Source organism: Notamacropus eugenii, chromosome 3 (genome assembly GCF_028372415.1).
Source record: "Notamacropus eugenii isolate mMacEug1 chromosome 3, mMacEug1.pri_v2, whole genome shotgun sequence".
Taxonomy (NCBI): domain Eukaryota; kingdom Metazoa; phylum Chordata; class Mammalia; order Diprotodontia; family Macropodidae; genus Notamacropus; species Notamacropus eugenii.
Window position 1 is genome coordinate 49,607,971 of NC_092874.1, and position 20,573 is coordinate 49,628,543.

The window sequence follows — 20,573 nt, forward strand, 5'->3', positions numbered from 1 at the left end:
CTTTGGGTTTCATTCAGTTCCCAGATAAAATTCTACTTCTACAAGAAGTCTTTTCCATCATCCTTAATGCCAGGGTGTTCCTTCTGTTGATTACCTCCAGTTTCTCCTTATACATCTTATGGGTACACAGTTGTGTGCATGTTGTCTCCCTCCAAAGGCTGTAAGATCCTTGAGAGCATGACTGCCTTTTCGTTTTCTTTGTATCCTCAGGACTTAGCACAGTACCTAGAACATTGTTTATTGTTTAATAGCATCCAATTTTTTATGACCCCATTTGAAGTTTTTTTTTTTTTGGCAAAATATTGGAGTGGTTTGCCATTTCCTTTTCCAAATCATTTTAGAGATGAGGAAACTGAGGCAAACAGGGTTGAGTGACTTGCCCAGGGTCACACAGGTAGTAAGTGCCTGAGACTGGATTTGAACTTAGGAAGATGAGTCTTTCTGACTCCAGGCAAGGCTCTCTATCCACTACATCACATGGCATATAGTAGGCTCTTAAAAAATGATTATTCATTGACTGATTGGTTACTGATCATTAGGTTTTTGGGACTCTACCAGTTTAGTAGCATGAAACTATGCCCAAATCCTTTGGGAGTGGAGAATACAGGACAGCAAGGTAGCCAAGTGGTGTTGGTATGAGGCACTTAAGAGGGTACATGGTCCTCAAGGAGGGAATGCTTCTAATGTATTTAAATGATATTGTGGGCTCTGCAAATAACTGTGGCAACCACCACAAGCTCCCCAGCTTTCCAAGCGTGGTATGAAAAGTTTTACCTTGGTTTTCTGTAAAGCAATCATCATTATTTTCTTTGAAAAATATATACAACAATATAATTTATAGGAAAATTCAGCAAGATCTGGGTACTCCTAAGTGGGAAGTTTTGATGATTTCTTTCTAATGATAAATTTCAGAGAGAGTAAAATTGAAAATGATAGATGGGCTTTACTTTATAATTGCTTTTTTAAAAAACAGAACATATACAGTGTATAATTTTTTAAAATATAAAAAATAACAGAAATTAGTAATAATATTAATATTTTCTTTTTCCTTTCTTTTGATTAATTTTTAAATTTTAAAAATTCTGAACTTAAATACCAAATAAAATTAATATCTCCACATACAAAGTAGAACAGAAAATGAGGATTGTAAATGAAACTGTAAATCTCTATGTACAGCTTGATTTTCCTTTCAAGCATATGATAAATTCAACCTATAATTTTCAAGCTTTTCTGCTTGTCTGTGCTTCCTTCTGAACTCACTTCAGCTCTCTTCCGTCATTTAACAATGTTTCCATGACTTTTCTTTCCTTTTTGGAGGTCAACCCTGTTAGTGTCTTTCTTATCTCTTCTTCCTATTCCCTCTCCTTCTCATCGAAGACCTTGTAAGAAATGTTCATAGCCAAGCAAAACATTTTCCCATGTTGACCATGCCCAAAAATGTATTCTTCGCCTTAAGTTCATCATCTCTCTGACTGGAGGCGGGTAACATGCTTCATCATTTGTCCTCTGGAACTGTGGATTGCATTGATCAGAGTTCTTAGGTCTTTGTACGTTGCTATTCTCAGTTCTGTTTATTTGATTTTGCATCAATTTATGCAAATCTTTCTTTGAAACTATTCCCTTTGTCATTTCTTATAGTGAAATAATACTTCATTATATTAATAAAATTGTTCAACCATTTCCTTTTTTTGGCCGCTTGTACTTTTATTGATGGGAGTCACTAGATGGTTCAGTGGATAGAGCACTGGGTCTGGATTGAGGAAGACTCCTCATCAAGAATTCAAATCTGGCCTCAGGCACTTACTCACTGTGCGACCCTGGGCAAGTCACTTAATCCTGTTTGCCTCAGTTTCCTCATCTGTAAAAATGAGCTGGAGAAGGAAATAGCAAACCATTCTAGTTTCTTGGCCAAGAAAACCCCAAATAGGGTCATGAAGATTTGGATGTGACTGAATATATGAAACAATTGAACAACAAATATACATATGCATATACACAGACACATACTTGTATGTCTATCACATATGACTGAACAACAACTTAACAATAACATACTTCTATTGATGTATTTTATTTTTAATATTACATACATTTACAGATAGCTCCCACTTTGTAACAGAGTAAAATAATACATAAGTAAAGTTAATAATACAGTAACTTCATGTAAAAATGCACGCCCCATTCCACAGCTGTAGTACCCCCACTTCTATTTAAAAAACTGACAGAAATTTATTTTCTCTCCCTCCTATACCCCCATAAAAATGGAAGATACCCCTAAATTTCTTAAAATAGATATGAATAATCAAGGAAAAACAAATCTCCTCAGTGATTGTACACAAAAATACTTAAGTTTTAATTCAAATCCTCTTTCCAGTTTCTGATTCTTTCTCACTACAGACAGAACTGCTAGAAATATTTTTTGTATGTATGAATCCCATACATCTTTCTTTCATCTCTCTGGCATGTGGGCCTAGCAGTGGTATAGGTGGGTCAAAAGTATGCACAGTTTAGTGACTTTAGGGTTATCATTCCAAATTGTTTTCCGGTATGACTGGTTCAATTCACAACTCTACCCACAGTATATTAATGTGCTTGCTTCCCTGAAACTTCTCCAAAAAAAAGGTCATTTACCTTTTTGTCATTTTTACCAATCTGTCACTTGTGGAATAGAATTTCAGAGTTGTTTTGATCTGTGTTTATCTAAATATTAATGATTTGAACCATTTTTTTCATTGGGTTTTTCACAGCTTGACTTTCTTTCTTTGAGAACTGACTGTTCATGTCCTTTGACCATTTATCTATTGGTATTTTAATGCCTTTTCAAAGAGAAACCTTACTTATCCATGAGATGTGAACTGAAAACTAGTTTTATATTTTTAAAATCAAGTCACCGATACTGTTACAGAGTAGAAATAAATGTCTGTTTTCTGTTTGAGTGACTCCTTTTTCCATCAGCCTACAAAGTAGAATTGTAGGAACAAACCTTTAGAGCCTAAAGAGATATTAGAGGTCATTTGACCAACATGATAGACAGATAGATTTTGTTTTTACTAATGGGACCCTTGGGGTACAAGCCCAACAGTAGAATCTCTGGGCCAAAGATTGTGGACATTTTGGCTACTTAATTTGCATGATTTCTTTGCTTTCCAAAATGTTTGTACTGATTTACAACTCCACCAATAATGCATTAATGTGTGTATCTTCTCACAACCCCTCTGACATTGACTATTACCATTTTTTGTCATCTTTGTCAATTTGCAGTGTGTGAGGTGAAAGATCAGGACTTTTTAAATTTGCATTTCTCTTATTATTAGTTATACAGAGCAATCTTCATGTGGTTGTGAATACTTTGCAATTCTCCTTTTTGTTCAAATATTGATTTGCTCACTTATTTTTTGAGGAATGGTTTGGATTGTGGGTGTGTATATGTGTGTGTGTATGTATGTGTACACATACATCCATATGCCCATACTTCCGTATATATATATATATATATATATACATACATACACACATATATGTGAGAGAGAGAGAGAGAGAAAGAAAAAGAGAGAGAATACCAGAATTAGACCAGAGAGTCTAGACTGACTACCATGGTTCTCAATACCTAGAAGGCCAAGTAGTTAAGATAATTACCTCCAAGGTTCTCCATTACCCTTAAGGTGATATGGGGTGGTGGTGGTAAATAAGTTTTCTGTCTTTGGCTTCAGCCCCTATTGATGCTGTTCCCTCAGTTGTAGGAGGGATCACCTGTACCCCAGTTCATTTAGCCACTCACAGTCAGACTAGCTTTTACACAACAGCAGATATATTTGAAATACTCAAACCTACTCCTTCAACATGTGGGAGGCACCACCTCAGGCTCTGAGGAGGGATAGATAATTAGGTTCATAGTTTAGCTTGGTTTTTGTAGAGCACAGTTCCAGTTGCAAATTCAAAATCCCCCTTGGGCTTAAGTCCTAGGCACCCTGGCTTCCTTGCCAGTCTGCCTGTTCTTCCTTCCTGCAATCCTGGCTACAAGGTCTCCATGGCTTGAATTCTGTGAAGATGCCCTCTGGCCCCTGAAACTAAGTAGGACAAACAATACAGAATAGAAACGAACACCCCTAGACCTATTTTTTAAGAGCCCTAGTGAAAGAGAGGGGCAAGGGAAGGAAATCTTTCCCCTCTCATGAGTTCAGTTTATGATATCAGATCAGAGTTTGTTGAAAAAGAGTACAGCCAAAAGAAAATGGTGTGAAAAGGATCGACTAGCTCAATCTCACTAGTTTTAAAGACACAGGCAGCCAATTAAAGGAAGCTACCTCTACCCATGTGGCAGGGGAAACAGTAGGCTCCATGTTGGGAATACTCCAAGGACCCCTCAATGATGTCTCCATGTAAGGAGAACTGGGCATGCCCAAAGAAACCTGTGTTATGCTCATACCTTTTTTTTTTTTTTTTGAGGCAATTGGGGTTAAGTGACTTGTCCAGGGTCACACAGCTCCTAAGTGTCTGAGGCCTGATTTGAACTCAGGTCCTCTTGATTCCACATCTATTTGTTTGCCATCTGGTTGTCACTCATACACTTCACTTTTCATAGAATTATAGATTTAGAACAGGAAGGGAACGCAGAGGTCATCTAATCCAGTTTCCTCACTTTACAAATGAAACCGAGGCCTAGGGAGTAAAGTGACCTGTCCAGGGTCACTGGGGCAGGTGCTAAGTAGCAGAGTCAGAACTGGAATCCAACTCCCATGCTGCCTCTAAATTGTGAAATGCTTTTCATGAAGTCATCCTCAGCTTGTAAACACTGATCTTTCCTTTTCTTGACTCCAAATAGTATTTATATCATTCATTTTCTCATCATGTACTGCCTTTTGGCATCCCCGATATTGCTGTGTTTCCTATCATTTACCTTTCTACATGTGTACATCTTCCTTCCCCAACAATATAGTAAGCACCTTGAAATCAAGGGCCAGGTAATTTACTTGTCTTCTCAACAGCACCTGGCACGGTACTGTGCGCATAGTAGGTGCTGGAGAATGTAAGGACCTTTAGGACAGGGTCTATTTCATTTTTATCTTTATACCTGCAGAGCCTAACATAGTGCCTAGCTCATATAAAATAGGTGATCAATAATCAATAAATAGTAAGCACCTTTTATGGGCCAGGCACTGTGCTAAAAATCTTGGGGATACAAAGAAAATCAAAATATATGCCTGCCTGAAGCTCATAATCACGTAATAAGTACATTTGGATTATTGATTGATTTAATTAATATATTTTTAGTGAATGAACTTTCATTCCAAACATGTTCATTTAGCTTCAGAGTACAGAAAGCTATTTTTTTTAGGGCCATGAGCAGCAGCAGCAGCAGCAGCGGCGGCGGCGGCGGCAGCAGCAGCCTTAGCTATCCATTATAGACTGGCTTAAGCAGCAGCCTGGCTCGGCACTTTGCCCATGGTGATTGCTCAGTAAATATTTGTTGAATGTGGTCTGTCCTCTGTGACAGTGGGGAAGGGAAACCTGCTGCTGTCGCTGTCACTGTCACAGCTTAGAGCCAACTGAGGTGGGCTCAGCGGCTGGAACACTCACAGTTGAAGTTCACATCAATTTGCAGGGTTTTTAGAAGATCGTGAAAGACTCACTTATATGTCATGGTACAGGGTAAACACTTTCCAGAGCAAGAGATGTTGAACTAAGCTGGGAGCAAAAGTATGTGCTGTCTTTAGAGTCATGGAGTCAGAGCAGGTATATTTATTGAGCATTTATTATTCATTCATTCGCTGCTCAAAAAGCTCTCTCTTTTGCTTATAGGAAAAAAAATACAAGCTTCTCCTTCTGGCATTTAAAGCTTTTAAAATCTGGCTCCATTCTCTCTTTCCAGGCTTATTGTATTGTTACTTCCTTTCACACTCTCTGAGCACCCGTCAAAGTGACCTACTTCCTCTTCATCATACAGGACATTCTGGGTCCTTGCCTCAGACACTTAGTAACTGAGTGACCTTGGGTAAGTCACTTAACCCTGCTTGCCTCAGTTTCCTCAGCAGTAAAATGAAGATAATAACAGTACCTACTTCGCAAGGTTGTTGTGAAGAGGAAATGATATCAAGCACTTAGCACAGTGCCTGGCATACAGCAGGCAATGCATAAATGCTTATTCCCTTCTTTTCCCTTCTCTTTCCTCCCCTTTCCTCACATGAGACCTTTCTTTCCTCATCTTTCTGCTACTCACATAGCTAGTGCCTCCCATCCACAATTTAACTTACATCTACTTTGCATTTATTTGATCACGCAGGAACAAACATAAGCTCTCTGCGGATAGGGACTGTTTTTGTACTTTTTATGTGCTGCCCTTGTTTCTTTATTACCGTCCTAGTTCCTGGAGTGTTGTAGGGCTTTAATATGAGTTTGTGGAGAGATTGGATTTATTCAGTGGACAAATGTTGGTGAGTGCTTAAATTGGAGAGATGATACATACTTTGGCGATGGAGAACACCAGCTGGAATACCATAGCAAATGAAATGTAACAGCTTGGACTATAAGTGCTACAGAAAGTCAGCCTTGGGGAGAGCAACTGCAGTGGGGATGGGGATATGAGGGAGGGGGCAGAGCTGCAGCAGCAGCAGCAGGGGCATGTTCTGTCATTCCCCATTTACACCTCCCATTCTTTACATAAGTTTCCATCTTTAAGAGGACCAGAAGGATGTGTCCTGTGGAAGACTGTGGGTTAGAGCTGATCATACTCATAGACAGTGATTAGATCACAGATTGTGAAGGACAAGACAAAAATCATCTACTGGCATTGTAATTTAGGACAGGAGTGAGGGGTGAGGGGGGATTGGTTAGGGCTTGGTGGAAGGCACCAGGCTCTTGTATCCCCCAGCAGAGGTAAAGATGAAAAACTGAGTGAGGTGCAACGTCCATGTCCAGTCCTTTATAAAGGGCTTTGGGTGGGGCTGAGTGCCCCATCCTCTCTCCAATCAGAGGGGAAGGGAGGCTGAGGGTGTTGAAAGGTGCTGAGTATTTGAGTCAAACAGAATGATAATTAGCCAATCCTGGGAGGGGCATCAGGTTCCCTGGAGTTCAGACCAAGTAGAGTTGTAGATAGGTAGGGGAGGAAATCACAAAATATTAAATACTTCAGGAAATTTTCTAAGACTTTGTCTTAGAATGGCTGTTAAGTTGCCGTTCCGTATTGGGAGATGTACTCACAGGTCAACACCTCTCTCTTACAAAATAAAATAAAATAAAATAAAAAGAGACATGCATAATAACGTTCATATAGGACTTTAAAGGTTATAAAACACATTTCTCACAACAAAGTGAAACAGTGCAGCATAATTATTTTCATTTTACAGGCGGAGAAACCAAGGTGCAAGGACAAATGACTTGTGCAGTGACACAGGTAAGAAGTGTTAGCTCTCACACTGAACCCAGGTTTACTGACCCTCTCCAGTCCTGTATTCTTTGCCTTATATCAAACTGCGTCTGCACATATGCCGGTTGATTTGACCGTATTTCTTGGTTACATTTGCAGATAGTGACAAGAAAACGACACCCCAAGTTGAATTACAAAGAACAGCTTGTATTTGAATTTGGCCAGGGTGAATTAACAGTAATTCCCCCAGTCCCTTCTCTCCTGGCAGCTTTAAATTTTGTAGTGTTTTCCAATTTCCTCCCACTCCCTCCTACCCTCACCCCTTCCGCCTTCAGGGTCATGAATGATTAATTTTATTTGTTTTTTTTTTTTTTTTAATTTTTTAATTTTTTTAATGTTTAACAATCACTGCCATACAATTGCGATTTTATCCCTCCCCACCCACCCCCCACTACCTCCCTCCCTCCCCACGACTGCATACAATTCTGTATAGATTCTACATATACTTTCCTATTGAGTATATTTTCACTATAGTCATGCTATGTAGTCAGACTAAGATAAATGAAAGAATCCGTATAACAAATCAGAACATGATACACAAACACATACACATACACAAACATGATCTGCTACATTATGTGACTTCCATATTTCTCTCTCTGAGTGTGGAAGGCATTTTGCCTTGAGGTCCACCATTGGAATTTTTTTTTTTTTCAGAAGTTCTTGTGTTATTACAAAAATCTAAGTCTACCAGAAAAAACTCTCACACACTGTGGTTGTTGCTGTGCATAAAGTTCTCCTAGTTCTGCTCCTTTCACTCAGCATCAGGTCATATAAGTCCTTCCAGGCCTCTCTGAAGTCTTCTTGTTCATCATTTCTTATGGCACAATAGTACTCCATTACATCATGAATGATTAATTTTATTGACTTAATCTCAAACTGATATTTTTACTGCAAATCATTTAAAAATTCAAAGACCAATCTCACTTTAATGCTTTAAATTTGGGGAACTCCACCTACAGTGCCTGGTAGTTCTGAGCAATGAAAGGGGATAGGTAGTTTAAATTATGCTTTGAGAAGCAGGTCATAGATATAAATTCATATTAACTATAAAGTCTTCAAGGGAGAGATTGATATTATTGCTTTTTTAAAAAAAACTCACACTAAAACTCCACCTTGACATTTTACCTCATATTGGACCAATTCCATGAATTTACAGTTCACAACTTTCTAAACTGTGAAGTGCCATTTTATTATTAGTTATTACTATTGTTATCATTAAATTACTAAGGTATTAATTTTAAAATAATGAAATTTGGTGATATTTATAGTTGATAAGAAAATCTCAACTATTTTCTTTTTGAGGTATTGGGTATTATCTACAAAGTTATCATTGCCTTAATGTCACCATTAGATGTTGCTGTCATGACTTTTGTATGGTACCCTATTGAAACCTATGGTCTTCTTTTAAATTCGTAAAATAAAATACATAGAATTACAAAGAAAGTACATTATATTGAAATACAATTATCAAAATATTTTAAAAAATCCCAAGATCACCAATCCCAGGTTAAGAATCCCTATTTTATAGTATGGGATGGACAAAAGTTTCAGTAGGTGAAGAGGTATGGATAAATGGTAAATTACATCATTGGCCTGCCACATAGTAGGCACTTAATAAATGCTGTTCCTTCTCCTTCCATCCCCCAGTTCCCAGAACATAGCTGGTACTTAATAAATGCTTTTTCAAAGAATGAATGAACATTCCACAGTAATATAATAATTGGGCTGCATTTATGCTGTGGCAAGTAGCGTCTTCCACAAAAGTCTCATTTTAATGCCTCATCAAGGTACGGAGAGAACCGTGGATTTTCATAGTCTGTGATGATTCTACTAAGCTGGAATAGCTTTCAGTATGTTCTTAATGATAGACTGTATCTGTTCTAAGCAGAACGTCACCCACTAGGCAATGAATTCTTTGGACCTGGTGAGCCAAGAATCAAAGAAAAGTGAAACGTCTCCCTGAGTCCTGCTGGGTTCTCCATCTGCTTCTTCTGTGTGCTGTGATGATGTCAGAGTGAGTAAAAGGGGCAGAGGGTGCCAAAGACTTTTTGTCTATAAACATGAATTAATTAATTTTATTTCTTTTAAAAATAAATTTTGTGAATGCTTTTCCTTTTTTTTTTTTTTTTTTTTTTTTAGTATTGTGCTGGTTTCTGGAATTCTCTTTCTCTCTTCCTGCCTTTTCAGAACACTTAATAAAAGTTGCAGTTAAAGGGAAGGATAACTGATAGGCTCTCTTCGTAGAAGCAAATAAAGGAGTTGGCAGAGTTTTTAGTGGGCACCCAAAGGTAACAAGAAATATAATTTCATCAGATATGTGAGCATGAGTAAGAAGTCTATCATAAAGATAATTGCAGTTTACAAAAGGAATGGTAAACCACTCCATTACCGTTGCCAAAAAACCCTAAATGGGATCACGAAGAGTCAGACGGGACTTCAATGACAGCAACAGAACATGTCCTGCATCTGTCCTTGTGGATGAAGGTGTAGAAGAATTCTGTGAAGAGCCTGAGAAGATCTCCTAAACCATGCTAGCACATGCCTTGATATTCTGTGTATTATATTCAAAATACCTTGAATGGAATTCAGTACTGTGTACTGAATATTAAGACAACTTGATATTCAATATGAGATCACAGGAGAGGATGACAAAAATATTTTTCAGTATATAATGACTTCAAAGTGAGATCACAGGGGAAGATGGCAAAATGTATTTGGAAAAATATGGCTCAGAATTATGAAAGAGGCTAATGACCTAGAATTAAATAAATATTAAGGCTACCGACTATGTAATTTGGTAACAATGTAATAAGTAACAACAGAAATACTTGATTGTAATGTTTTAGCTGTGAGAATGATCATAGCCAGAGTCTCCTGTTGCTTTAACTGCAAATGAGCCTTCCTTACTTCTGGAGACAGTCCCACCTTCAGCTCACTCAGTATTTTGTAAAGTCTCAAGAAATTCTTAAGAATTTTGTTTTATCTTCTCAAGATTAAAGTTAAAAATAATCAGTCAGGAAAGGAAGTTATTCTTTGTTTTTGCTCTGTCTTCTGTAGTTTCTCTCAAGCCATAGTTCTTATAAATCTCCAGACTCATTCCTCATAAAACTTTCTTTATAATGCTGGACTTCTGAACTTGTCTGGTGAACCTATGAATCCCTTCTCAGAATAATGTTCTTTAAATGTCCTAATAGGAAGGCTTGTTCAATTCCATCCAAAGGTTAATTTAAAATAAAGACATTTTCACTTCCAAGTTCATGGACCCCCTATAATCTTATGCATGAATTTCTTATGTGCCCATGGCCCCACCAGGTTAACAATCCCTACATATAAAATATTTTTGTATAAAACAATATATTTATAAAGTATGTATAAAATATGTTTATATTTAAAATAATATGAGTACATATTTATGATGTTTTGCATATAAAACAGTTTTCCCAAGAAAGTCTGTTTCTCAAAAAAAATCTTTTAAAAATGACACCCCAAATTCCTTTGCTTCCTCTTCCCCCATCAGTCTGCCAGCTTCATTTCATTCCATGCTGCTGTGTGTTCCCAACTCTAATGCATCGTTTTGTTACCCTCTGTGCTTTTCCCTTCCTGATCTCTACCTTAACTGCTACCTGTCTTCCTTCACCATCCCACTCTATCCCCATTACTATTTGTCTCTGTGCCTCTTTTTGCAGCTTGTCTCTGTGTTTTCTGTGCCATTATCCCTATGTCCTCTGTGGTTTATTAAAGTGTGACCGTAGTCATCTTGACCTGCTGCCATCTTAGTCTTTCCTGGTGAGTCCCCAAAGAATGGGCATGCCTGCTCCATTTCATAATTTTATAGTTTATCAATTCAATTTAGTACCTTCTAATTTTATATTCACTATTTTTCTAAATTCTCTTTGTGTAGTTTACCTTTCAGTCCATCTCATGAGCTTTTAGGAAGATGGGAATATCCAAGGTGATTGTATGGAGACAGTCTCTTTTGATACCTCTTAAAATATTACACCATAGAAAAATAGAACTTTATTTTATCCTTTGCTTTCATCTAAATCCAAAATGGTGTGGTGATCAAAGAGAAGACACCACCCCTAGTAAGCTGGAAGTACTCAGTGAACAAGTGAAAATCATGCTAATACTTCCTATTGCACTATATATAGTGGGAAAAAACTTTCAAAAGCTGGCAGTTTAATCAGTACAATTTTCAAAATCAGAGACTTTAGAACATACAGAAACATTTAATTTGCAAAAATGAAATGACTGCTTTTCTTTTCTTCTCCCTTTATTTTCTTCCTTTCCGTCCTTTTGTCCTCTTTCTTTCTGAAAGGGAATTCTTGGAATCCAAGCATGTGAGATGAAATAACTGTAATGTCAGACTTATCTTAAACTTTGAGGATGTTAACATTTCCCTCCTAAATTGTAAAATAAAACTCCTAAACACTTGGAATTTTGTCTCTTGCAAGTGGTACAGTTAAGCTGCTCCTGTCTGAAGATTGTTGATAAACATACAAGTTAAATGTTTCATACTTCCTGAGATTCAGGAATAGAAAATTGACCTTTTTTTGTTTGGTTCATCTATACTTCTGGGTCCCGAAAACATAAAAAGTTTCAAACTTTGGATATATTTATCATCACTGAAAATTAGCGATATTGTTCTTTTGGAAAATGAAAGAATAAATGTGACTTAAATGTGAAAGTTTTAATACAAGTGAACAACTTGTATTAAAGATAAACTCTGACAATTTAGTTTCCAGAATTCAAACATAAACTTTCACAGTTCTATATCAAATGCACTGCAGTTTGGTTATTCACTTGCAGTGTAGCTAGTAATATAATTCTTAATGTTCAAAACTGAGTGTGTGAGAGAACTAGCCTGAATGAAAAACTGCTAGTGTTAGAGTTTGTTTGCAGCCCAGAGTAGGATCTTATCTCTTTTCCATTGCTGGTTTGAAAAATGCAATAGGAATACACATTCCGGATGTTTATACAACACTGCTTAGAAGTGATTTATATAATAACACCAAATGTTCCCTAACAATAGGAGCATGATAAAACATATTAATTTTTGTTTTTACAAAATTTCAGAGTCTTTTGTTCCATGGACTTTGTTCCATGTTCAGGGCGGTTAGGTGCCTCCTTGGAAAGAGTGCAGGAGCTGGAGTCAGGAAGATCAGTGTTCAAAACCTGCCTCAGACATTTACTAGCTGTGTGACCCTGGACAAATCACTTCATCCTGTCTGTCTCATTTTCCTTATCTGTCAAATGGAGAAGGAAATGGCAAACCACTCCAGTATCTTTGCCAAGAAAATCCCAAGAAGGGGTCATGAAGAGTTGAACAGCACTGAATACGACTAAACAACGACAGAATGTTCCATGAAGTTTTCTTTATTGCTTAATCAACAGAGAGACTAAAAGGTTATTTGTTTTTGACCTGTGCAGTTAGTTATCTTTCCACTCCAATCTATCTTCCACACAATTGTCAGTGATTTTTCTAATACTCTGGTATGACCATATAAACCCTTCCACTCAATAAATGCCAGGGCTCCCCATTACCTTTGGTATCAGCTGTAAGTTCCTGTTTGGCTTATAAAATGCTTCACAACCTGGTCCTATACTATTGTATACTATAATCCTATACTATATTATCCTATACTATATTTTCCAGCCTTATTGCATGTTACCTATTCCTGTGCCTTTGACCGTCCAGTCAAATGGACTTTCTTGATGTTCCTAACACACTACCCTCTGATCACCCAATCTTCTATCCTGGTTTATATCCTGTTAATTGTTTTAATGCATACAAATGTGTCTACCCATGTATTTGGGGTCCAGTGCCCAGCTGAAGAGGCCTGGTCCCAATTTGTTATGCAATTGGTATGTATTGTTTAATAAATTGATATGTTTGGAAACGACACTTTGTTTCCTCAATCATTTTCAATCAACCCACCCATCATAGCGTTTGAGTGACAGGGCTATGGCTCCTTTCACCCAGCCTGAGTCTGAGATTTCAGTTCCCCCTGTTCTACACCTAGGGTCTAATTCCATGATCCCAGCCCACCCTATTCTACATTTCCTACTTGCCTGTGGGTCAAGTTTGTGATCTTGGGCAGGAAAGATGACCTACTATGGTTTCTTCTTAGATTTCTGTTCACTACTTGGTCTGGCGTTAGCCTGAAATCACTGTGTAGTTATGAGAGAAGTTGGGCTATGTTGTTTTCCTCCTACTCTACTATCTTGACTGGTCTCACAACTCCAGAGATTTTTTTTTTTTTAAACAGATCTCCTTCCTGCCTCCGTTATATACATTTTTGGGAGAAAATTCTCTTTTTTCTTCCCATGTTTTATTTCTTTTGTCCCTGAACATAGATTTTTAAACAGGGACAAAGGGATTGTTTTCACCTTCTTTGCCATTTGCTGTGCATGTGAGTGTTGCTAAAACATCTATGACAGGTCGGTCAGTGTTGGTGCCACTGTTTCTCTTTGTGGTATTAGCATTGAGAAACAGAAATGGTGTGAAAAGGAGAACTTTAAGAATTGATTTGGGTCATGGTATGATGGAAGGGATTAGATCAGGGGAACTATGAATAAACTTGGGATATCAGAGGACCAGAGGTGTAACTAGGGTGAAGGGATCAGGGATTTTTGCCAGGGCACCAAAATTTAAAGGTGTGGAAAACACTTAAAGCACTCTATAGAATGATAGGGACAACAGAGCCTAGCCCCTAGTTACCAGGAATAAATAATTAAAATAGAAAATGATCAGATGGCCATCCCAGGACCTCTATCCTCCATAGAGGTGATGTTCCAAGTTCTGGGGCCTCTCTTTCACCCCTGTGTTTATCTTAAAAATAATTGATCTGAAACGCCATAATGGGTTGCTTGTCTTAGGTGCATTTTGTCAAACTTCTTTCTGTGACCAAAACAACTCATTTCTGCTAGACTCAAGAGAGATATGAAAACCTCTAAGACAGAGTTGGGAATCCTGAGGTGCATCTGTTTCAGGCTGGCCTCGAAAGAACTCTGGATCTGAGTTCCTCCTCTCTCCCAGCTCTTCTCATAAGGACAAATTCATCAACTTAATGCTATTTCCCAAATTAGGAATGTTACCTTTCCCCTTTTCTGATGCCTGTCCTAAGCCAAAGAGCTGAGTAAAATAACCTTACATACATCTGAACAGAAGCTCCTTCTTGGATGAACTCTATCACCACAGTCTGACTGAGGCTTCCAAAGAGGTGTTCCAGATCATCCCCCAGTCACTGGGGGAGGAAGCCAAGGACCATTTTGCTGGCCCCCCTAGCAGTCATTAGCCAAACCAGCTGGCCGAGGTCCCTGTGGCTATGGAAACCAACTTGCCTGGAGAAAGAGGATTTAAAGTAAGCTTCTTTTCCTTTCAATTTGGTTTACCAAAATGAGGCCTTGGCCCTTTGAATCACATCTTGCTGATATGTATCAGATCAGGCCATTTAATCTTCCCAGTCAATACCTTATCACAGTTTCCTTAAATGTCTTTTCACATGTGACCTTTGGGGTACAATCTGAGACAACTCAGATTACTGCATTTCCTTACACACTGAACTCCTAATATGCCCCATTTTTGCACATAGGGACTATATTGAAATTCCTCAAAAGGAGAAAAGAAGTTTGTAGAACTGGGAAAACCCATCCTGATGCATCCTGAAGGTCAAAGGATGATGAAAAGAATAGGTGATTTTTTGATGACTTACATACTATGTATTTCCTTTAAAAATCAGTGTGTTTGCTTGTGTATATGTGTTTGTGTGTATGTACATTTTGTGAACACGTGCCAGTGCCTCAGGGGATTAGAAAACCACAGACTTAGCAAAGTTCACATGCATAGAATGATAGGTATAAAGAGAAACAAGGTGCAGAGTCCCTTACCCACTCTTTTAAAATCCAAGGTGAGAAAGAAAAAAAGAGTATTTTCTTCCAAAATTTGCATAATGGGTCATGGAAAGGGTTTATTAAGAATCTCTGGAGTCTCCTCTACCATCTTCCTTTCTCTTTCGTCTTTTACTCTGTTGCAGGGTTTTACATTTTCATTTTAGGTAATGCTGTGAGGCCCAAGGCAGGTCATTTTAGAAACTTCTCTCCACATATTAAACTGAACAGCAAGTAAAAATTTTCAAACATATCCAACAGCCAATAAAAACCTGCTGGAGACTGGCAGAATCTCAAAACCTTTGCAGGTTTCCCCTCAAACTGCAGAATTCTGTGGGTTATTAAAACCGAGTTTCAGGCTTTTTTGGAAGAGGCCCATTCTGTGAACGGGACAAATGAGAAGATGTCTCAGGGATTTCAGAAGTAAAAAGGCCCCGATAGTGCTATGTTTCATCTGTCTAGGGACTCCATCTTCGCTTCCTTTCCTAGACAGGGCACTTGCATGAAGTTAATCAGTTGGATTGTTTCATCCCAGAAATGCCCTGTCTAGGATAATGAAAAACGAAGCATTTGCATAGGATGTAAGAAAACCCAGGGTTGAGAACACTAAAAGGAATGGAAGGAAACTGGCAGTGGTAAGGGCTATGGAACCAGAGAATCATAGTTGGAAGGGAACTCAGTTGGAGGTGAACTCAGTAGTTTAGTCCAATTCAGGCTAGAAAAAGAATCCTCACCACAAAACACCTGAGAGTGTCCATCTAGTGAGGACTTCTGATGAGATCTAAGTTTCCAAAGACTTCTCAAATGTCATATAATTCATCCCTCTGCTTTAGGGCAAGACTGAATAAATTATAATACAGAGATATGAATCTGTTCTATTTTTAAGTAAGTATGTTTCATGACTTCTAAGGATAACCCATTCTAACACTGGATAACTTGCTATTAGGAAGTTATATTTAACACATATTTTTATTGTGCTCCTACTTTGTGCAGGGCATTGAACTAATTACCCTATAAACTTATAGACTTATAAATTGCTTTCTTAATAACAGACCTGTGGAGACAGGCAGTTAGAGATTCAGGAATTGAAAATTAGAAGGACCTTGAAGATCATCTAGTCCATTCATTTTGTAGATGAGGAAAATGAGGCCCAGACGGGTTCAGTGATGTGCCCAAGGTCACACAGATATTATATGAGTATTCACATCCAGATCTTGCCAATGCCAAGTCTAATACACTATCAGCCATACTGTACTGTTTCTAGTACAAGTACAATTTGGCGCCATGGTGCATAGAGTGCCAGGCCTGGAATTAGGAAGACTTCTTCGTGAGTTTGAATCTGACATCAGGTGCTTACTAGCTGTGTGACCCTGGGTGAGTCCCTTAATTCTGTTTGCCTCAGTTTTCTCATCTGTAAAATGAGCTGGAGAAGCAAATGGCAAACTACTCCAGTATCTCTGCCAGGAAAACGCAAAATGGGACCACAAAGAGTTGGATGTGACTGAAAACAATTAAACAATAACAAATCCTTATTTTATAGAGGAAGAAGCTGAGGTTCAGAGACATTAGGCGACTTGCCCCTGGTAATCCAACTGGTAAGTGCCATAAAAGGATACAAATTCTAGTTTAAGTCTAGGGATGTCCCCTAATGAATACATCTCTGCCCTCAAGTAACTGACTCTCAAGCTGAGGAGATATGGCAAACTCACAAAGAGATACAAAATATCTAACTTAAATCTACTTTGTTGTCATCAAATTAGTTGGTTTTGCTCGGAGGACAGATGGAAAACATTTCCCTGTGAAATGCAATTCTTAGGCTTGGAGATAGTTCTGAGATGTTTTCCCCCACAGTTTTTTTCAGTTTTCATTTTTGAGCACCTTCATTTTCTTTATTTCTCTCCTCCAATTCTCTAATCTTATTAAGAGAGGAGGGCATGCAATGCTGTCTCTCATGATGAGAAATAATAATTAGTAATAGCATCTAAATGACCTCACAAATAGGGAGGCACTGTGGTAAAGTAGAGTAAGTACTGGCTCCAAAGTCAGAGGGCCTGGGTTTGAATCCTGCCTCTGATATATACTATGCTACCCATCGTTAGAGGATTCCCTGGGGTAAAAGCCAGCTTTCTCTGAATCTTAGTGAGCTGGGTCCTTCTCTCCTTTTCTTCATCATTTTGATCTATGATTTGTATATGTGGATTACTCATTCAGATCTTAACTTTGTCCCATATACTACTGGGAAAACTTCCTTTCATTACATCCCTATCATTTCTAGGAACAAAAATAAATTCCCTTCTGGCATGTGATGCTCTTTAAAATCTCTACCCAATCTACCTTTCTGACCTTATGACTCATGTTGGTCTCCCTACTCTCTCCAGTATAGCCGTACTGGCCTATTTGCTGTTTGTTGTACATGGCAGACACTCCCTCTCCTATCTCCATGCCCTTTTAGTGCTTGTCCCCAGTGCCTACAATACACTCAGCTAGGTGGCAAAGTAGATAGAACACTAAACTTGGAGTCAGGAAGACCTGAGTTCAAATCTAGCCTCATGCACTTACTAGCTGTGTGATCCTGGGCAAGCCATTTGACCTATGTTAGAGTTTCTTCACCTGTAAAATGGAGGATATTAGTACCTCCCTCTCAGGGTTGTTGTGAGGATTAGATGACATAACATTTGTACATAGAAGGTCCTTACCAAATGCTTGTTGCCTTGCAGGTAAACTGCATCTGGCATTGAGGTGTTCTTGAGGTGGTTGCCATCTTGGATCTCTTGTGCTTTTCAGGTGTGTTCTTTTGGTTGACATCTCCATCTCTTTCATTTCAGCAAGTATGAAGAAAGAGATTTTCCCTGCTAGGGTGTGAATCCATAGCTAGATAAAAAGTGACATTGGTAAAGGGAGATAAGAGAAGTCTTTGTACATAGCACCAGCTACGCCATCAAAAAGTTTTAGAGTTGCCTTGTTCACTGAGAGGTTTAGTGACTTGCCTGGGATCACACAGTCAGTTGGAGTTGGAGGTAACATTTAACCTTAGTCCTTCTGATTCCAAGGTCAGCTGTATCCACTATGGCGCATAGCTTCTCTAAGTGGGTGTTAGAGGGGAAGCCCAGGTTCCACCTAAGCCTGGGTTTGTTTTCCATCACAACTTCTCTTTCTTTTATTTCTCTGACACTACCACCACCATCATCACTCTCTCTGCAGCCTTTCATCATCTCCTGATTCCATTTTCCATTCTGCCAAGCCTAGAGGCCTGTATTGGGCTACCCGAGTCTTTCTTACCTGTCCCAGGTCTTCGGTTGGCCAAACCGGATAAACGTATGAGAGAAAGGTCGTTCCAGAGTCAAACAGGGGTTGAGCTTTATTTCAGGGTCTAGTTACAAATGCAGGGAGATCTTCCTTAGGAGGAAGAGGGGGAGATCTCCTAAGGAGGCTAAGCTTAAGGGATTGGAAGTAGAAGTACAAGCGGGGAGAGAGGGGGAGGGGAGAGAGGAAAGAAAAGAAGCGGAGCCCTACTTTTCTCTTTGGCTCCACACGTGCTAAGAGAGAGCTTTCTGGCTTCCTCAATCCTACTTAATCTTCAGCCACACAGTTTGCATCTCAATATGTGCTGTTAGGTAACTAGGTGTGCTCCAATCCAGGACGACCTCGAGGGCAGGGAGACTCCACCCATCAGGTATCTCCAGGGGAGAGGCGGAAATACCCGAGCTAGCCGAGCTAGCTCAGTCTGACCTTCTCGAACCCCCGCTGTTCATGGAGGGCCTCGTAAGACTCTAAGATTTAGAAGTCCCACTTTTACCTGCCCGAGACTGTCCACACGGAATTGAGCTTCCAGTCCCAACATATCCCCTTCTTTGTTATGCGCGTAGCGCACCTGGCTCTAGAGCAAACAGTGGCTGGAGGCTGAGTGGATTAGGAAGGCCTTTAGCATATGAGTACCTTACAACAAGACTTCATTCACACGGAAATCTGCAGCTAGCACAACTGACAAAGGGAGGCATCAAATAAAACAAAGACGAAACTAAATGGCTGAGTTACAACAGGGGAAGTGCAATCAACTAATCCCAAAGCATATTTTAAGAGGAGCAGCTGGTGTAGGCGCCTTACACGTCACCACTCCCTTAATCTTGCAAATGGATCTATACAGGTGGAAAATTGGTCACCTCCTCCCCACCCAAGTGTCCTGGGTTTGTGATATCAAAGTCCTCATTCAGCTGGCGAAAAAAGGATGCCTAGATTGAAGCTGTCAGCAGCAGTGTCTGCGGTTGTGATGAGGGCTGCTTCCTCTCTGGGCAGCAAGGTTAAAGCTGTCAGCAGCAGGCTCAGGTGGTGTATGATCCTTCTCCGGGGTCTCTGAGCTCTCCGGGGTCTCCGCCTCCTGCGTCTCCGTCGTCTCCGACCTCGGATCCCACCTACGGATCCTTCTAATGGGAATCCACGCATCACCTTTTCCTGTGGAGACACAAACATACCCTGGACACCATAGTAGTATCTTATACGGACCTTTCCATTTCCCTGAGGCCATATCCTTTACCATGGCCCATGTGTCTTTATATCCAGCCTGGGTATTACTTTCCTTGCGGGGTTGTCTTGGAAAAGTCACAAAATGTCTCATAGCTGGAGTAGTATGTGAGTTTCTTGAGATATGCAAAAAATTGTGTGTATACACAGCTGTATCAAGCTCTGATTGTGTTAGGCGACCTTTTCCCCTTCTTTGTTTAGCGAGGATCGCCTTCAAGGTGAGATTGGCCCTTTCCACTATGGCCTGGCCTTGTGGATTGTAGGGGATTCCTGTAACATGTCGAATCCCTAGATCGCGGAGGAAGTGTGTAAGGGTTTGAGAAGTATAGGCAGGGCCGTTATCTGTCTTTATTTCTAAAGGTAAGCCTGAAACAAAAAAACAGTGCCAAAGATGTTGAATTACTTTAGCACTTGATTCACCTGGCTGTAAAGTCGCCATAAGGAATCCGGACCATGTGTCAACTGTCACATGTATGCACTGGCCCTTAAGATGGGTGACATCCATTTGCCAAATTTCATTGGGTGCCAAGCCACGAGGATTGACACCCTGGTCTAGAGATGGGTGGAATGGGATACATTGGAGACAGCTCTTAACAATTTTTCTGGCCTGTTCCTGAGTTATCCCATATAATTTGCAGAGGGCTTCTGTGGCTAGGTGGAACCTATCATGAGCCTTTTGGGCCCTTTCTTGTGGTTCCACAGTGTGCCCTACCAGGTATAGTGAATTGTCTGCTATTTG

At 39.4% G+C, this 20,573-nt stretch overlaps 1 protein-coding gene and 2 long non-coding RNA genes across 7 annotated transcripts in view; 2 read left to right on the top strand and 1 right to left on the bottom strand.

The window, feature by feature from the left end:
• Nucleotides 1-20,573, top strand: part of LOC140530919 (uncharacterized) — a 949,813-nt gene that overhangs the window by 111,437 nt on the left and 817,803 nt on the right. The gene's annotated exons all lie outside the window — the stretch shown is intronic.
• On the top strand, nt 1,022-13,329 carry LOC140530923 (uncharacterized). Of its 2 annotated transcripts, XR_011976172.1 has the most exons (4): nt 1,022-5,992; nt 7,344-7,390; nt 9,315-9,440; nt 9,566-13,329. It is a non-coding gene; the product is annotated as an uncharacterized lncRNA (long non-coding RNA). The 2 variants fall into 2 exon arrangements; XR_011976171.1 differs by lacking the exon at nt 1,022-5,992 and having other exon boundaries at nt 6,012-7,390.
• The window catches only part of LOC140530916 (A-kinase anchor protein 9-like), a 52,464-nt gene continuing 44,672 nt past the window's right edge, over nt 12,782-20,573 (bottom strand). Inside the window, exon 4 of the mRNA XM_072650051.1 lies at nt 12,782-19,765. Coding sequence (XP_072506152.1) covers nt 19,560-19,765 — 206 coding nt within the window. The 3' untranslated portion in view covers nt 12,782-19,559. The remainder of the gene's footprint in view (nt 19,766-20,573) is intronic.